Source organism: Macaca fascicularis, chromosome 6, assembly GCF_037993035.2.
Source record: "Macaca fascicularis isolate 582-1 chromosome 6, T2T-MFA8v1.1".
NCBI classification, from domain to species: domain Eukaryota; kingdom Metazoa; phylum Chordata; class Mammalia; order Primates; family Cercopithecidae; genus Macaca; species Macaca fascicularis.
This window is the reverse complement of record NC_088380.1, coordinates 183,463,684-183,481,899: the sequence shown is the minus strand read 5'-3', so window position 1 is coordinate 183,481,899 and position 18,216 is coordinate 183,463,684. Positions and strand designations below refer to the sequence as shown.

Sequence of the window (18,216 nt, the reverse complement as noted above, 5' to 3'; positions counted from 1 at the left end):
CCACCCACACTTCACATCCCCCACCCCCAACCCCCACAGCAACACCAAACACCACTCACACCCTACATCACCCCCCTGGCCAGTGCCACCCTTCTGGCCAACCTAACCCTGCCCGACGCTGTCCTCCATGCAACATTCCCACCCCCTCAGTATCACCTAACATCACACACCCTCCAGAGTTACTCATCCTCCAGCGCCACCATGTAACCCACCTCTCACTGCAGCCTCCACTTAAGGGTGCCCTCCCATGGCCAGTCATGGTGACTCACGCCTGTAATCCCAGCACTTTGGGAGGCTAAGGTGGGTGGATCACTTGAGGCCAGGAGTTCGAGACCAGCCTGGCCAACAGGGTGAAACTCCATCTCTACTAAAAACAGAAAAATTAGCTGGGTGAGGTGGTGCACGCCTGTAATCACAGCTATTCGGGAGGCTGAGGCAGGAGAATCACTTGAACCTGGAAGGCAGAGGCTGCAGTGAGCCAAGATTGGGCCATTGCACTCCAGCCTAAGCAACAGAGTGAAACTCCATCTCAAAAAAAAAAAAAAACACCCTCCCACCTCACACCCTCAAACCACTTGTCCCAACACTGCTCAGCCTCCTCCAGTTCCCATGACTACCCAAATCATGGCCACCCAATGCCAGGAGACCTTGTCAGCCACCCATCACCACGGACAATGACGTTCTACTCAGCATCATCTGACGTTCAACATCAGCCTCCACTCAGCACGGCCTCCTATTCAGCCCCACATGGATTGCCCAGAGGATGACATTGCTTACCGACGAAGGTTTCCAGAGAGCACACAGCACCCCCATTTTCCGTCACCACGCCCTGCACCACCAGCACCACCACCCAGCACCACATGGCACTGTCACTCAATCCGGGCTTCCACTGGCCTCCCCCAGCCACCCCTGCCCACACCCACGCCACCACACCTGCCTTGTCCGGGTCGTAGGCCACCTTGCCACCCCCGCCCACACCCACGCCACCACACCTGCCTTGTCCGGGTCGTAGGCCACCATGCCACCCCCGCCCACACCCGCACCACCACGCTTGCCTTGTCCGGGTCGTAGACCACCATGGTGAGGTCATCGATGGGGATGCGGGGGGAGGCATGCTCGTCCACGTAGCCAGTGAAGTTCACTTGGGCCTCTTCGGGGGTGAAGGTGCAGGCTGGGAGGCTGCAGTTGTAAAACTCAGGTTTGTGGTCATTGACGTCCAACACTCTCACTGTCACCCAGATGCTCACCTTGGCCTCCTGCCCGTAGATGTTGAGGTGTGTCTCGGTGGCCTGAGGCACAGAGCAGAGGTCAGAGGTCAGAGGTCAGAGAGCCAGTGCTCAGAGAGACCAAAAGCCAGAGGTTAGAGAGCAGGATTCTGACAGGGGTGGTGGGGCCTTTGCTCACCGTGACCTGCAGCTGCACCTCCTCATCCTCCTCCAGCAGTTGCTCACGGTCCAGGGAGCCGTTGACCCTGATCACCCCATCTGCCCCGATGTCAAACCAGCCGGGCCACGTGGAGTCTGGCAAGCAAGGAGACAGGTGGAACAGCTGGAACAGCTGCTCCAGTGGCTCTGACGGAGCACTGACCCCGGCCCCGGCCCAGCCCTGGCCTGGGGACACCCCATTCTCACTGGAGATGCTGTAGATCACAGGGTCATTGATGCCTTTGTCGCCATCCACAGCCTCCACTTTCAGCACCGAGGTTCCCTGGAATGGTGCCTGGTCAGTGCTCCTCAAACTTCCCCCGCCTCCCGCTTCCACTCATACCCCACAGGTCCCCTGGGCACCTTGGCTGCGTCCTCAGCCACAGAGGCCGAGTAAAACTCCCTGACAAACTGGGGGTCAAGGTCAGGCTGGTCCACCACGGAGATGGACAGGAAGGCAGGCAGGGAGCACTGGATGGTGAAGCTGTTGTTGAACATGCCGCCCAAGTCCTGCGGGGAGATGGCCGCCCGTGAGCCAGCGCCGTGGGTCCTAGGCCCCCCCTCTGGCACCCCCACTCACACAGGCCTTCAGCTCCAGCTGGTAGAAAGCGCTCTTGTTGTTGTAGCTGAGGCTGCCACTGAGGATGATGGAGCCATTGGCCAGGATCCGGAAGAGATGCTCGCTGTCCCCAGTGCTAGGGATGACCTGGGGCAGAGCAGACTTGGGTCAGTCTCCCTAGGGACAGCCCTGCCCCGAGGATCCCACTCAGCAACACAGGGAAGGCCCCAGCTCTACCACTGACCAGTCACGCCACTGGCACCAGGTCGTATGACCTCTCTGAGCCTCAGTCTCCAGCTCTGGGAAATGGGGCTGGTGACAACCCTCAGTGGGTTGAAAGGAGGATCCAATAAGATGCAGTCAGCCTTCCATCTCTGTGGGTTCCACATCCACACATTTGACCAGCCACAGATCAAAACTGTAGCTATGCTCACAATGGTTGTGTCTGTACTGAAGATGTACAAACTTTTTCCCTTGCCATGATTCCCTAAACAATATAGCATACATAATACGCTATATTTACATAGTATTTGCATTGCATTGGTATTAGAGGTAACCTAGAGGTGATTTAAAGTACACAGGAGGATGTGTCTAGGTTACATGCAAATACTACCCCCATTGCATGTCCAGGGACTTGAGCAGCCAGGGATTTTGGTGTCCTCAGGGATCCTGGAGCCAATTCCCCACAGATACCAAGGGGTGACTGCATGGTATGTGCCAGGCACGCGGTTGGTGCTCGGTAAATGGCGCTATCAACAGCAACTCTGTTTCCATGAGAAATGGGTTCACACGCCCCTTACTGTCTGTGGAACCTGGACAAGACCTGGGAGCAGGCGGGCGGGAAGAAGGGTCTGGTCTGCAGCAGGCACCCTCTTTAGGCAAGTGGGCAAAGTGAGGTTTCCGGGGAGGGGGGCTGGTGGCCAGAGGAAGGTTTGGGGGCCAGGGCTGGGCCAAGGCACGACCAACGTCCCCACCCCAACGCTCGGGCCCCGTGGGTTGTCTGTGGATATGCTGCCCCCTGGCGGTCACGAAGGCGGTCAGGGCCCCCTTCATACTCACCTTCTCTATGGAGTACACGACCATGCCGGCAGGTCCCATGTCTTTATCCACGGCCAGCACGGAGAACACCACGCTGCCCACGGGCAGGGTCTGCAGGGAGGGACCCGTCGCTTACCAGCTCAAACCCAGCTCCTCCTCTCCCTCGTCTGTCACTGCCCCCCGAGCTTCAGTGTCCTCAGCTGTGCACTCAGGGGACAGTGTTCCCCTGTCCTTCCCACCAGGGCTGCGGGTGGAAGGCAGCTGGGGGTGCGGGGCGGCAGGGAGGATCTCCCTCCTCCCCGCCCCACACAGCCTCTCCACCACCTGAGCTGGCTTCTGATTTTCGGAGCCCCTCAGAACCAGGACGAGGGATCATTCTAGAGCCCAGCCTCACAGTGCCACTGCACACTCAGACATCCCATGTGCTCTCTACAGCCTATAGCCATGGGTTTCAAACAGCACCCTACAGAGCTGGGGGCTTCTTCTGGGAGCCCTCTGCTCCTGGGCTCCTGTACACACGACCTCTACTTCCTTTTTTTGTTTGTTTTGTTTTTGCCTGAGACGGAGTTTCACTTTTTCGCCCAGGCTGGAGTGAAGTGGCACAATCTCGGCTCACTGTAACCTCTGCCCCCTGGATTTAAGCGATCCTCCTGCCTCAGCCTCCCCAGTAGCTGGGATTATAGGCACCCACCACCAAGCCCAGCTAATTTTTTTTTTTTTTTTTGTATTTTTAGTAGAGACAGGGTTTTGCCATGTTGGCCAGGCTGGTGTCGAACTCCTGACCTCAGGTGATCCATCTGCCTCAGCCTCCCAAAGTGCTAGTATTATAGGCGTGAGCCACCACACCCAGCCATGACCTCTACTTCCTAATGGTGGCCAAAGAGATCTTTGAAAATCATGAATCAGACCACATCACTCTTGTGCTTCAAATCCCCCAAGGGTGCCCCCATTCTGCCCAGATCACAGTCCAGACTCCTTCGAGCCTGGGCTGCCACCAGCCTCTCTGACCTCACCTCCTCCTACCCCTTCCCCTCCAGCCGCACTGGCTGAGCTTGTTCCTGCCTCAGGGCCTTTGCACCTGTTGTTCCCCCTGCCTGGAGCACCCCTTCCTGGAGCATCCCCTGCCAGCTCCTTCTTGCCATTCAGGTCTCTGTTCAGATGCCCTCAACTCAGAGAGGCCTTTCCTGACCCTTCAACCTAAAGTAGCGCCTTCTGCAGCCACTTCCTTCACTTTGCCTTCTCTCGTGCTCGGGGCGGGGCTCACCACCACCTGAAATCATTTTGCTCATTTTGTTTCATTGGTTCCTGTCTGTGGCCTTCCCTAGATGGTGAGCTGCTGAGAGTAGCAACCAGGTCTGTCTTGCTCCCCAGGTAACCTCAGCACCTAGGACAGTGCCGGGTGCCGAGGCATTCCATCAGAGCCTGTCACATGGCTGTCCAGACCACACGTGTCTGGCCTGGTGTGGGGCCCCCCACCTGGAAGGTCTTTGCAGGCACATGGCAACGGCAGTTCAGGAGTGGTGGTGTTTACTGCCCAGTGACCATTGGGGAACCTCCTTTCCACCCACGTAGCTTAAGTGGAACTGGCCCCACTCCTCCCCCTTGCTATGGGGAAGGCCCATGATGCAGACCTAACCTGTGAAGCCTTCCACACCCCTAAATTGACTCAAGGAGAGCACATGATCTAAAATGAGCCAATGAAAGTCAGCCCTGGGCTTTGGGCTGGAAAGATTGAGAAAGATGGTCTCTTCAATGTAAGCCTGTTCTTTTTTATTTTTTATATATTTTTATTATTGATTTATTTATTTGAGATGGAGTTTCACTCTAGTTGCCCAGGCTGGAGTGCAATGGCGCGATCTCGGCTCACTGCAACTTCTGCCTCCCAGGTTCAAGCAATTCTCCTGCCTCAGCCTCCTGAGCAGCTAGGATTACAGGCATGTGCCACCACAACCGGTTAATTTTTTTTTTTTTTTTTCAGTAGAGACGGGGTTTCTCCATGTTCGTCAGGCTAATCTCGAACTCCCGACCTCAGGTGATCTGCCCACCTCAGCCTCCCAAAGTGCTGGGATTACAGGCATGAGCCACCGCGCCTGGCGAGCCTGTACTTTTATCGCCACATGAGAGACTTGCCTCTCATCCCCCAGGTTGGAGGCAATGAGAGAAGCAGAGCTGAGAGGAGGAGAGAAACTCAAACCATATCTTGATGTGATTTGAGTACCTGGATCCAGCCATGCCTGAAGATATGATTTCAAATCAAATTTCACGATATGATTTGGCTCAAATCAAATCAAGATACGATTTGAGTGCCTGGATCTAGCCATGCTGAGGTACCTCTACATTTTTCAGATACACGAAAAAAATCAACTCCCTTTTTTTTTTTTTTTTTTTTTTTTTGCTTTCATCACTGAAATAATTCCTAACCTGATCGACTGCAAAATATTGCTGTCACCATTGTTTGTGGGGTTGCATCCCCCTGGCTTTGGTTCTTGAAGATGCCCCTGCTAGGAGAGGTTTTTCCCCACCCTGAATGCCCCCCTGACTGCCTCTGGCTCTTCCTACTCTGAGAAGCTCTTTGGGATGCCCCCTGCCCCACAGACACGTTAAGGCAGGCGTCACCTCGTTGATGCTGGTGGAGAATGCGGTGTTCTGGAAAACGGGTGCGTTGTCGTTTCTGTCTTCCACAATCACCTGCATCTCCTTCTGCACCTGCAAGTGAGAAAGCCCAGGGGACCCCAGAAAATAGAATTTAAAACACCAGAAAAGTTGCAAGTATTGTACAAAGAGCTGGTGTCCTTCATCCAGATCAACCTACTGTTTGGTCTCTCTTTCTCACCATATGTTTTTGGGGGCTTTTTTTTTTTTTTTTTTTTTTTTTGTAGAGACCAGGTTCTCTCCACATGTTGTTTTCTGAACCATTTGAAAGTAAATTGCAGGCATCATTAGTTAATTTTTTTTTTTTAAGACAGGGTTTCACTCTTGTTGCCCAGGCTGGAGTGCAATGGCGCAATCTCATCTCAATGCAACCTCCACCTCCCAGGTTCAAGCGATTCTCCTGCCTCAGCCTACCAAGTAGCTGGGACTACAGGCATGCACCACCACACCCAGTTAGTTTTTTGTATTTAGTAGAGATGGGGTTTTACCGTGTTGGTCAGGCTGATCTCGAACTCCCAACCTCAGGTGATCTGCCCGCCTTGGCCTCCCAAAGTGCTGGAATTACAGGCGTGTGCCACCACACACAGCAGTTAATTTTTTAAATATAAAATGTGCCAGCCAGCCAGGCGCAGTGGCTCATGCCTGTGCCCTTTGGGAGGCCAAGATGGGAGGATCACTTGAGCCCAGGAGTTCAAGACCAGCCTGGGCAATATGGTGAGACTCTGTCTCTACAAAAAATTTTTAAATTAGCTGAGTATGGCTGGTGAGCGCCTGTAGTCCCAGCTACTCTGGAGGCTGAGTTAAGAGGATTACTTGAGTCCAGGAGGTAGAGGCTGCTGTGAGCGGTGATTGCACCACTGCACTCCAGCCTGGGCAAGAGTAAGATCCTAACTCAAAAAAATAAAATAAAAAATTGGAAAAAAGTTCCTGTCCTATTACAGGAATGTGCATTTTCACTTTGTTTGCCATAGTATAAATCTGTGAACAATGATGTGGCCACCAGAGGGGACCAGCTTAAGAGCGGCTCCCACCCTAGATACAGACGTTACAAAAATTAGGGATTTGTATGCAGACCCAGAGATAGCTCTAAGCTCAATCGCTGAATGGGCAAGGCAGCTTTCAAAACAATATAGACAGCTGGGTCCCACTGGGTTTCAGAAAACACACCAAGAAATGCATGGAGGCATGCACCTCAGCGCTGAGGGCTGTCAAAGCACACAGTGACGGTCGACACTTCAGTGGGAGTGAGCCGGGAAGGATTTTCCAAGGGAACTTTAGTTTTATCTGTAATTTTTTTTTTTTTTTTTGAGATGGGGTCTTGCCCTGTCACTCAGGCTGGAGTGAGGTGGTGCGATCTCAGCTCAACACAACCTCCACCTCCCGGGTTCAAGCGATTCTTGTGCCTCAGCCTCCTGAGTAGTTGGAATTACAAGCCGGCGCCACCACGCCCAGCTAATTTTTGTATTTTTAGTAGAGATGGGGTTTCTCCATGTTGGCCAGGGTGGTCTTGAATCCCTGACCTCAGATGATCCGCCCACCTTGGCCTCCCAAAGTGGGAAATAAGAGTGTAGTCGCCAACACATTCAGCCAAAGCAGTTGAGAGTGATCTTTTTGCCTCTGGAGCCCTGGGGTGGGGAGGCATTCGGCACTTTTCTAATCAATATTTATATACATTAATAATACATTTAATTTCTATTTAAAATATAACCAATATATTTATATGTAAACAAAAAAGCCCTCTATGATACAAATAATATATTTACATAATTTAAATAAAATTTTAAAAATACTGACATCTTGATAATATCAGATGACAAGGAAATGGACTCGTATAATCTTGATATAAATAGACATTAAATTCACTGTTAACTGGGGCTCTCTCCCTTGCCAGAGGTGGGGACGCAGTCAGAAACGGGCTCTCGCGATCCCTGTCGACCCCCCCGGCACCTCCCGACTCACCTGGGTGTAGGGGTCGCTCACGGAGATAGTGACTTTGAATGTGTAGAGTGTCTGCGGCAGCCAGAGAGAAGGGGCCGGTGGTGAGCCCATCCTGGGTGGCAGCACAGGGGGTGCTGCCACGAGGATGTGGGCTCCCGGAGCCCTCCCAGCCCCTCCTCCGCTTCCCGTGCCCTCTCCGGCTGATGCTCTTTACCTCGTAGTCCAGAGCGCTGGCCAGTTTCACTTCCCCAGTGTTCGGAGTGACAGTGAAGAAGTAGGCATTGGGGCCGCTCATCCCATAGGTCAGAGGGTCATTGTCTGGGTCTTCAGCTACCAACCAGAAGACCTGGGCACCTGGGGATGGGACAGGGGCCACCCAAGGTCCACAGCCACCCTTTCAGTGCTGGTCTGGCCAAGCTGGCTGTGAGGCTGGGCTGGGTGCCTGGCTGCTCCGTGCACAGGCTGGACTTGCCATCTGGGACCTCCCCAGCCCTCAGGGCCTCTGTTCCTCCACATGCATTCTGAGGCCTTTGGATAGCAGCATCCTGACTTCTCTTGTGCCAAGTGGCTTGAAGGGCAGTGGACACAGTGTGGGGGGCGGGGGCTGTACCCAGGCATCTGCCCCTCCCCTTGCCAAGCCTGTGGCCCTGCCCTCTCCGGAATACCGAGTTCCCGTGACACAAGACTAGACGTGGCTGGCGTGAACCTTTCCAGCTGCGGCAGCTGGATGCAGACTAGAGCTTTGAAGAACCTTCCAGGACACCCCCTTTCTGCTCAAAAGCTGTATCCAGTCTGCTGCTGGCCTCCTGAGAGCCCTAACTCTTGTACTGCATGTCTGAGCACAGCAGCAGGCTGGTTGTCCCCTCCCTAGCCTGAAAGGAACTTTTTACAGATTCATCAAACCCACCCTATCCCTGAGCCCCACCTCCTTTACCCCTCCAGCCTCTGCTCCAACACCTCCGCGGGCCCCGCTGTTCATTAGCAAGGAGTTTCTCCTCTTCACGAAGATGTGTTTCCCTTGAGCTCCACCACAGGGCTCCGAGGGCTTCAGCCACTGGCGTGGGAGCCTACACCCCCTGATACTTTCATGGCCCACAAGAAAGTTGAATTTCTTTTAAAAGCAGAAGGCCAGGTGTGGTGGCTTACATCTGTGATCCCAGCACTTTGGGAGGCTGAGATGGGGCATTGCTTGAGCCTAGGAATTTGAGAGCTGCCTAGGCAACATAGCGAGACCCCCATCTATACAAAAAAATTTTAAAATTAGGCCAGGCGAGGTGGCTCATGCCTGTAATCCCAGCACTTCAGGAGGCGGAGGTGGGAGGATCACTTGAGATCAGGAGCTCGAGACCAGCCTGGCCAACATGGTGAAACCCCGTCTCTACTAAAAATACAGAAAATTAGCCAGGTGTGGTGGTGTGCACCTGTAATCCCAGCTATTGGGGAGGCTGAGGCAGGAGAATTGCTTGAACCCAGGAGGTGGAGGTTGCAGTGAGCTGAGATTGTGCCACTGCACTCCAGCCTGGGCTACAGAGCGAGACTCTGTCTCAAAAATAAGTAAATATAAAAATAAAAAATTAGCCAGGTGTAGTGGTGCACAGTGGCTCATGCCTGTAATCCCAGCACTTTGGGAAGCCGAGGTGGGAGAATTGCTTGAGCCCAGGAGTTTGAGACCAGCCTGAGCAATGTAGCAAAACCCTGTCTCTACTTAGAAAAATAAAATACTAGCCAGGCATGGTGGTGTATGCCTGTAGTCCCAACTACCTGGGAGGTTGAGATGGGAGGATCGCTTGAGCCGAGGAGGTGGAGGCTGCAGTGAGCGTGATCGCACCACTACACTCCAGCCTGGGGCACAGAGCCAGACTCTGTCTCAAAAAAAAAAAAAGAAAAAGTCCCATACACTCCTCCCTCTCCAGCCTCCATGGGGTAGACATGAGAACAGCAGTTGCCTATAGGGAGCAGAGATTGACGAGAACTGGACACAGGGAACTTTCTGGGGTGATGGAAATACTTTCTCTTGATCAGGGGATTGCTTGCACAAGTTTTGTATTTGTCAATACTCCTTGGTGTCTCTTGTTTCATCTGGCAGCTTTCGATATTCCTGGATTCCATTTTGCGCTATAACAAAGGCTGTGACTTGTCCCCCAATATCCATTTGTCTCTCTTTTCTGAAAACAATGGAGCCCCAGATTTTGAGCTGGCCACATGGGCAACCAGAATGAAGGCCACATTTGCCAGGTTCCCTTGCAGCTAGGCGTGGGTCTGCAGCTTAGTTTTCGCCAAAGAGACAAAAGCAGATGCAATGTGTGTAAAATCCAGAAAGGAAGAAGCCGTCTTGGCCCCTTCCTCCTTCTGTGGCGGGAATGGTTTCTTGTCTGAGCCATCCTGGCCCATGTGGGTGGGACCATGCCTTAGGGAAGGTGGGGCACTGAACAGGAAGAAGGCCACCCCAAGCCCCACAGGGAGGACAGCCTGATGGAACACGCCCCCACAGCTCCCAGCTCCTGGGTGGCCTCAGGGGGACAGTAATTCACCTCTGCCTTGCTTGCATCTCTGTTATTTGGGGTCCCAACCAATACGGCCACCTATGGTTTCTACTGCCCCAATCTATATCCTGCCTTCTGGGAATCTGATATCTAGGCCCCCCGGCTCCTTCCAAAATAATGTTACCAAACTTCATTTGTTCCTGCGCCACTGCCATGACCTTTGCTGTGACTTTTGCCGAGACCATTGCTACGTCCGTGTTCTATTCCTGGTGCTCGTTCTTTAAATTGACTTTCCATCCCATGTAAAGACATGCACTTTAAAAGCAAACTTTACATCGCAAAACCCATCTCACCTACCATAGATAGAAAGTAACTTTACAAATAAAAACGAAGCAAAGTGAGTCATCAGCTTCTGTGAAAGGGTCTGAGCCTGACACCTGCTCTCCCTCAAAAAAAAAAAAAAAAGCCAGGGTCGGGGTGGGAGAGATTAGCAAGTGTGAGGAAAGAGAAGGAAGCCTGGCCCAAGGGATCCTCCAGTCAGAGACTGAAAGCGATGGGCAATGGGGGAGGCCGGATAATTTGACGCTGGTGTGAGGGCCCCTGGAGAAGCGTCTCACAGCTTTGGGGACACTGCTCTTGACCCAGAATCTGAAGAGGAGAAAACAAACTGCTGGAATCGAAGGAACTGCCTTCAGGTCCTCTCTGTCCCACAATAAGCCGTGGAGTTGCAGGGACGGTGGGGGCTCAAGAGGGCGCCCCAGGACTTTCTTGTGAATCAGGACCTGGCGTGGGGCAGACACAGGGACTGGGACTCACCCACAGGCACGTCCTCGGCCAGGATCACTGACGTCATGTTGGCCAGGAACTTCGGGGCCATATTGGCTGCCACTGCAGGGACACAGAGTGCTGGAACACCCCTGCAAAACCGGCCCCTACCTGCTCCCCTGGGAGCCCACACAAGTCTTTATGGCCACCCAGGCCACCCGTCCAGGCCTGGATTCCTCCCCAGGCCTCCCCAGCTCAGCCAAGCACAGGGCTGGCCCATAGGAGCTGGTGTTCGCTGATGAGGGATCCCCCTCCCTTCCGGAGGGTCCTGCCAAGGGTCTCTAGGTTAGGGCTGCGTGGCCAGGGAGAGGAGACACCTACCAGACACCACGAGAGCAGGAAGCAGGAAGCAGGACAGCCATAGCCGGGCCATCACATCCGCAGGGACCTAAGGGAAGAGGTCAGGGAATGGTTCCTGGACTCAGGCCTCCCTCCTTTTGGCAGACCCCCATCTGCCTGGGTCTGACCCGAGCCCACCCACCACCGCCGCTTAGTAGCTCTCCCCCAGGGCCTCTATCACCCTTTGTCCGTTTTCCAGATGCTCCAGGGTTGGGGGAACCAAGGGGGAGGCCAGGTGGGGTGGGGAGGAGCACGACAGCTGAACCTGAATCCAGGACCCACCATGCACCAGGAACTGCTCCAAGGCACTGGACATGCAATTGTGTTATTCCTACAACTGTGAGGTGGCTGCTAAGACACCAGGATAGGAAGGGGCTTGCCTAAGGCCACAGGGAGTCAATGACAAGACCATGCTTGGAACACAGGCATTTTGGAGTCCAGAGTTCATTCTCTCCACCACTGCACTATCTCCACCTGCCTGTTAGAAGTGTTCAAACTAATAGCATCTTTCAAAATCAAGGCTCTGAAGAGGGACCATAATTTGTCCAGGACCATCCAGAGACTATGGGCGGGCAGGGTCCTCTGTTCACCGGCTGATACATCTAATGGCTGTCTTTGCAGCCTTTCCCAAACTGTGCTCCATGGAACCCTGGCCCTCTGAGATGCGCCACGGCAGAAGGGTTCCCCAGTCAGGTGGGTCTAGGGAGGGTTGCATAACTCTGGGATCCTCTTGTTGATTGACAACTGGACAGAGACCCTTAGAAAACCCTGCTGGGCCAGGCTTTTTGGTCATCTTACATTGCAAGCTGTCCCTCATTTGGGAAAACGAGAAAAGGGGGACTTGATTCACTGTCACAGAGAGACCTGAAACGCCAAGGCTCTTTTAATGCCCAAAGACAAGGCCGGGTGCAGTGGCTCACGCCTGTAATCCCAGCACTTTGGGAGGCCGAGGCGGGCGGATCACCTGAGGTCAGGAGATCGAGACCAGCCCGACCAACATAGTGAAACCCCGTATCTACCAAAATACAAAAAACATTAGCCAGGTGTGGTGGCGGGTGCCTGTAATCCGAGAGACTCGGGAGGCTGAGGCAGAAGTGTTTGAACCCGGGAGGCGAAGGTTGCGGTGAGATGAGATCACGCCATCACATTTCAGCCTGGACCACAGGGTGAGACTCCGTCTCAAGAAAAAAAAAAAAAAAAAAATTCCCAAAGACAACTGACGTGTCACTCCACAGAAAGCAGGAGAGCAGGAGGGGCCCCCACATGTTTTGTTTCTTGCTGTCTAGAAAATTGTCTGTATGCTCTATGTTCGCTATGCTACTCTATAATCTTTTTGTTAGACAGGGCTTTTTACTGTATACTTTTTTCTTTTGAGATAGTGTCTCACTATGTTGCCCAGGCTGGCCTTGAACTTCTGGGTTTGAACTCCTGAGTAGCTAGGATTACAGACGTGTGCCACTGTGCCCAGTTTTTTACTGTATACTCTTTTGTGCTAATTGAATATATTAACTTTTCCAAAAATGAATTAAACTAAAGCTTGGAAGCAAACTAAGGAACACATTTGCTACTGTAAACTAAAAATAAAATCGTACACCTCCCGCCGACTAAATGGCCCCGCTTGTGGCCCAGGAGACCCCAGTAAAACTTCGAAAACTTAGTTTCCAGGCCGGGCGCAGTGGGTCACGCCTGTAATCCCAGCACTTTGGGAGGCCGAAGTGGGCAGATCACGAGGTCAGGAGATCGAGACCATCCTGGCTAACATGGTGAAACCCCGTCTCTACTAAAAATACAAAAAAATTAGCTGGGCACGGTGGTGGGCGCCTGTAGTCCCAGCTGCTCAGGAGGCTGAGGCAGGAGAATGGTGTGAATCCGCGAGGCGGAGTTTGCAGTGAGTCGAGATAGCACCACTGCACTCCAGCCTGGGCGACATAGCGAGACTCTGTCTCAAAAAAAAATAAAAAATAAAAAACTTAGTTTCCAGCCACGGCGGGATGAGGGGATGAGAGGCCAATCACGCCTCATTACACCCTTCTCTTTTACAGTCGACACACAATAACTGACCAGCATTAATGTTAAAATAGAGATCGCAGGACTGAAAGAATAGACATTCCGTGGCAGTAAGATGCCAAATTATAAACAGGACCTGAGGCCATGCCAGGCCAGGGTGAAGTCAGGCAGCCCTAAAGAAGAAACTCTGTTCTAAATGCCACGAGGGTTTTCTTTTTTTCTAGCAGCTAAATAAGCACTGGCCTAGCAGCTAAATAAGCACTGGCCTCGAGAAAAGCCAAATTAAAGCAATTACAGCTCATCCAGTTCACAGATGCTGACGAACTGAGCCCCTGTTCTACCAGCCATAGCCGCAGCTTTTTTTGTTTGTTTGTTTTTGAGATAGTCTTACTCTGTCACCCAGGCTGGAGTGCAGTGGTACGATCTCGGATCACTGCAACGTCTGCCTCCCTGGTTCAAGTGATTCTCCTGCCTCAGCCTCCCAAGTTGCTGGGATTACAGGCACCCACCACCACACGGGGCTAATTTTTGTATTTTCAGTGGAGACAGAGTCTCACCGTGTTGGCCAGGCTGGTCTTGAACTCCTGACCTCAAGCGATCCACCTGCCTCGGCCTCCCAAAGTGCTGGGATTACAGGTGTGAGCCACTGCGCCCAGCCCATAACCACAGCCTTGACTGGACAAGAGACTGATTTCAGTAACTTTCTCCTGATAAGAGCCCACCGACCACAGACTGGCTCCAGCTCATACAGAGATTGCTTACTCATGCAACTTCCGTGTCTCAAAAAGACGTTTTGATGTACAGGGCGTAATTGTGATACATTTCAATTTTAAGTCGCCACCCCAAGTGAGCATGGATCCTATGTTACATGCACGTGTGTTCAACATGCATGTGTCAGGAGCTCCTTTATTAACATGCGTAGCTCCTCCTGTAACCTGTTGAATATGTATGTGTAGCCACCCTGTCTAGCACCAAGCTCCTTTCCCAAACCCCATTTCGAAGTGTCTGTCTCTGGTCTTGGCCGGAGGGATGGCCACCTGCACACAGTCCCCTCTCTTTTTCTAGATTGATATTTTGTGTTTTTTAAGAAGTTAACACTACCAAGCACGCTCACCTGGTCCTGGGCACCTCTTCACGTCCCTTTCCCTCCTGCCCCAGAGCATCTGAAGTGGGCAGGCAGCCCTGGGGAGGAGTGGGGAGGAGGATGGCTTCCAGAGCCGAGCCCTGATGGTGAAACAGCATCAAAAACCAGAGCTCCTCTCCTTCACACCGCCCACCCCTCCTCCCGAGCTCCAGCCTCGGGGAGCCACCCACCTGCCCACGCCATTCTGACACCTCCTTCTCCTGAACACCCACGCCCAATCCGTGCAGCCTACTCTGGCTCTTTCTAATCAGTCTGCATCTGTCCATCCCATACTGGCTGCCCTCCCTGGGGACACTGTCCTCAGCCTCCTCAATGCCTCCCTTCCTCCAGCCTCTCAAATCCATCCCACTCAACCAAACTAATCCTTCTGCACGCAATCTAATCTTTTCCGCCCTCGCTCAAAACCCTTCGATGGCTCCCCGTTGCTAGAGTCCAGACTCCATAAAAGGGCTTCTCAAAGACTAGCCTCGACCTCTCCAGCTTCACCTCGAACCGCTCCCTGCATCGCAGCCCACCTCTCGTCTCCCGTGAGCCCACGGGCTCCCTCTGCCTGCCCTTACTACTGCCCATCCCTCTTTTTGGAATGCTCTTCCCCACCTTGCTACCTGATGAGCTCTCTTCATTTTTAAAAGCCAGTTCCAAGGCTGGGCATGGTGGCTCACGCCTGTAATCCCAGCACTTTGGGAGGCCGAGGCGGGTGGATCACTTGATGTCAGGAGTTTGAGAGCAGCCTGGCCAACATGGTAAAACTCCATCTCTACTAAAAATACAAAAATTAGCTGTGCAAGGTGGCACACACCTGTAGTCCCAGCTACTCAGGAGACTGAGGCAGGAGAATCGCTCGAACCTGGGAGGCGGAGGTTGCAGTGAGCTGAGATCATGCCACTGCACTCCAACCTGGGCGACAGAGGGAGACTCTGTCTCAAAACAAACAAACAAACAAACAAACAAAAACCAACTCCAGGATCCCCTTCTGTCCAGACACCCTCTCAGTGCTCCCACGGAGGAGCTGCCTCCTCCACCCATCCGTCGTGACCTTACAGGATGCTCCATAGACCCTCGAATAACCTCTGTAGCTCTTGGTGTCTGTGATCTCCTTACAAACGAACCTCTCCCACCAGGCCAGAAGAGATGTGAGGGCAATGTCCAAGTCTGATGCACCTCTGTGACCCCAGGACCAAGCACCGGGCTGAGCCCAGTGGAGGCTCAGTGAGTATTTCTGAAAGGAATGCATGGATGAGCCAGTGAGTCACTGCAACCCCAGGTGGCTTATCCAGAACACCCACGAGATAAAGCAGAGTGTAATGTGGTATGTGGACCTGAGAGCCTGGGTCCAAATCTGGCGTAACCTCGGGCAAGTAACATACGCTCTCTGGGCCTCAGCTTCCTCATCTGTAAAATGGGAATAATAACAGCACCTACACCAGGGGTTTGTGTTGAGGCTTACACAGCGCCTAGCTCACAGTAAGTACGTAATGAATGTTAGAAGTTATTGTTGCAGGAAAAGGAAAGTCTGTCTCTTGCCCTTCTCATTGTTGGAGTTCCTATTCCTGGTCCCTCCCTTCTGGGGAACTCTGCCCTGGCCAGCACTGGCTAGCTGCAGGCCCTCCTCCCCGAGTGTGCCCTCAACAGTCAGAGATCCTGCTTCTGATCTGGCTGTGTGCTCCCCGGGCATGGTTGGCACCCCCACCCTGAAGCCCCAGCACAGCATTCTCTCTTTTCATTCAGATTCATCTCGCCATGCTCCCCCGAGACCTGCTGGGGAAACATGGGACATCAGGAAGGCTGACAATCTTAAATAGCGGCTGGCGTTTCCTGAGCACCTACTATGTGCCGAGTACCCTGATTGACTCATTCATTCCCGCAGTAAATAGTTATTCAGTGTCCATGAGCTGCTACCTGCCAGACCCTGCTCCCAGCAATGGGAAGGCAATGGTGAGCAAAACAGTGCAGGTTCTGAATGAGACAGACTGCAGACGAGTAAACAAAGTCCCATCTAATAGTGCACTGCGTCCCTGCTGTGGAGGAGGGAAATGTGGGCACTATGAGAGTGAAAGGAGGCAACCACTTTAAGTGGCATGGCAGACAAACAGGACCACAGATCTTTTGACATACCTCCCTGCAAGAGGTGAGGACTGTGTCTTCTTCCCTTGAATCTGGTATATTAATCATTCTTTTTTGGCGTATTATTATTATTATTATTATTATTATTATTAAGACGGAGTTTTACTCTTGCCGCCCAGGCTAGAGTGCAGTGGTATGATCTCGACTCACTGCAACCTCCATCCCCTGGGTTCAAGTGATTCTCCTGCCTCAGCCTCCCAAGTAGCTGGGATTACAGGTGTGTGCCACCATGCCTGGCTAATTTTTGTATTTTTAGTAGAGACAGGATTTCACCATGTTGGCCAGGCTGGTCTCGAACACCTGACCTCAGGTGATCCGTCTGCCTCGGCCTCCCAAATTGCTGGGATTACAGGTGTGAGCCACTGTGCCCAGCCATTTGTTTTTATTTTCTCTGTTTTATGATGCTTTGACATCTTTGGGGCCTTGCTGGCTAGGGAGAGACTGGCTAATTCCCGGAGACGGCAAGCACCTTGCCTTTAGACCTGCCTCTCCTATGCAAACCAACCAATCCAAAGCCATGCCACAACCACCCTTTATCTAATTCTCACATACCCAGCCGATATTTCCTTGCTGTTAAACACCTCTGGCCTCTACCCACTAGATACCAGTAGCAACCCCCAAGTTGCAACACCCAAAAATATCTCCGGACATTGCCAGATGTCTCCTGATGGGGGACGGAGAGTGGTGGTAAGATCACCCCTAATTGACAGCCACTGTTATAGATTAAAAAAATCATAATGCAGGAATTAAAAATGTAATGGAGGGATCAGAATATAAAATTGAGATACGGAAACTAGGAGAGAAAAATAGGAAATTACAGGATTAATCCAGGAGGTCCAATGTGTGATTAATAGAAGTCCCAGAAAGAGAAACAGAGAAGGAAAACAGGGAAAGGAAACTATCAAATGAGGACAAACAATAGATTTTGTAGAAGTGAATAACACATTTCCAGACTGAAAGAATTCCAAGAACAAATTTTAGAAAGGAAGGAAGAGAAAACCCAAGCCAAAGCGTTTTCAGAGTACTAGGGACAAAGACAAGACCCTGAAATCTTCTGCAGAGAAAAACAAGTGACATACAAACACCCAGAATCAGAAGGTTATGGGGCTTTTCGGTAACAATCCTGGAGTTAATGGAGCTGTGTGTGGGAGATTAATGGTGTCACAAATTCTTTGACATTCCTTCTATTGAGTAGTGGAGTCTAATCCCCTCCTGTTGAATCTGAGCTGGCCTTAGTGACTTGCTTGATCAACAGAATGTGGTAGAAATGCAGCATTCAGAAGCTTTGCAGCTGACACCTGGGCCTCTTGGGCCACTTTGCTCTTGGAACCTGGAGATACCTTGTTAGAAGTTCAACTACCCTGAGGCCGCCATGTTATAAGGAAGCCCAGGCTACCCACGTTGAGAGGCCTGTGCATTGAGGGAGAGCAAGATGTCCAGCCAGTCCCCACTGTCCAACCCCTAATCTTTCACATACCCCCAGCTGAGGCCCCAGACACCATGGAACAGAGTTGAGCAATTCCTGGTATGCCCTCTCCCAACTCTCATCCTATAGAATCAGGAAATATAATAATAAATTGTTGTTTAAGCCACTAAGTTTTGGGGCATTCTATCAAGCAGCAGTAAATAACCAGAACACGACGCCTGCAAAATACTGAAGACAAATAATCTCCAACCTAGAAT

At 52.1% G+C, this 18,216-nt stretch overlaps 1 protein-coding gene across 2 annotated transcripts in view; it reads right to left on the bottom strand.

The window, feature by feature from the left end:
- Positions 1–18,216, bottom strand: part of CDHR2 (cadherin related family member 2) — a 47,171-nt gene that overhangs the window by 19,400 nt on the left and 9,555 nt on the right. For both annotated transcript variants that reach the window (XM_005558600.5, XM_045394534.3), the window contains exons 2-12: positions 11,241–11,307; positions 10,911–10,982; positions 7,826–7,965; positions 7,633–7,683; positions 5,638–5,727; positions 3,043–3,132; positions 2,005–2,130; positions 1,788–1,934; positions 1,632–1,707; positions 1,405–1,520; positions 1,056–1,289 (exon numbers count right to left, since the gene is read on the bottom strand). In XM_005558600.5, the coding sequence (XP_005558657.3) occupies positions 1,056–1,289; positions 1,405–1,520; positions 1,632–1,707; positions 1,788–1,934; positions 2,005–2,130; positions 3,043–3,132; positions 5,638–5,727; positions 7,633–7,683; positions 7,826–7,965; positions 10,911–10,982; positions 11,241–11,292 (1,194 nt within the window). In that variant the 5' untranslated portion in view covers positions 11,293–11,307. The remainder of the gene's footprint in view (positions 1–1,055; positions 1,290–1,404; positions 1,521–1,631; positions 1,708–1,787; positions 1,935–2,004; positions 2,131–3,042; positions 3,133–5,637; positions 5,728–7,632; positions 7,684–7,825; positions 7,966–10,910; positions 10,983–11,240; positions 11,308–18,216) is intronic.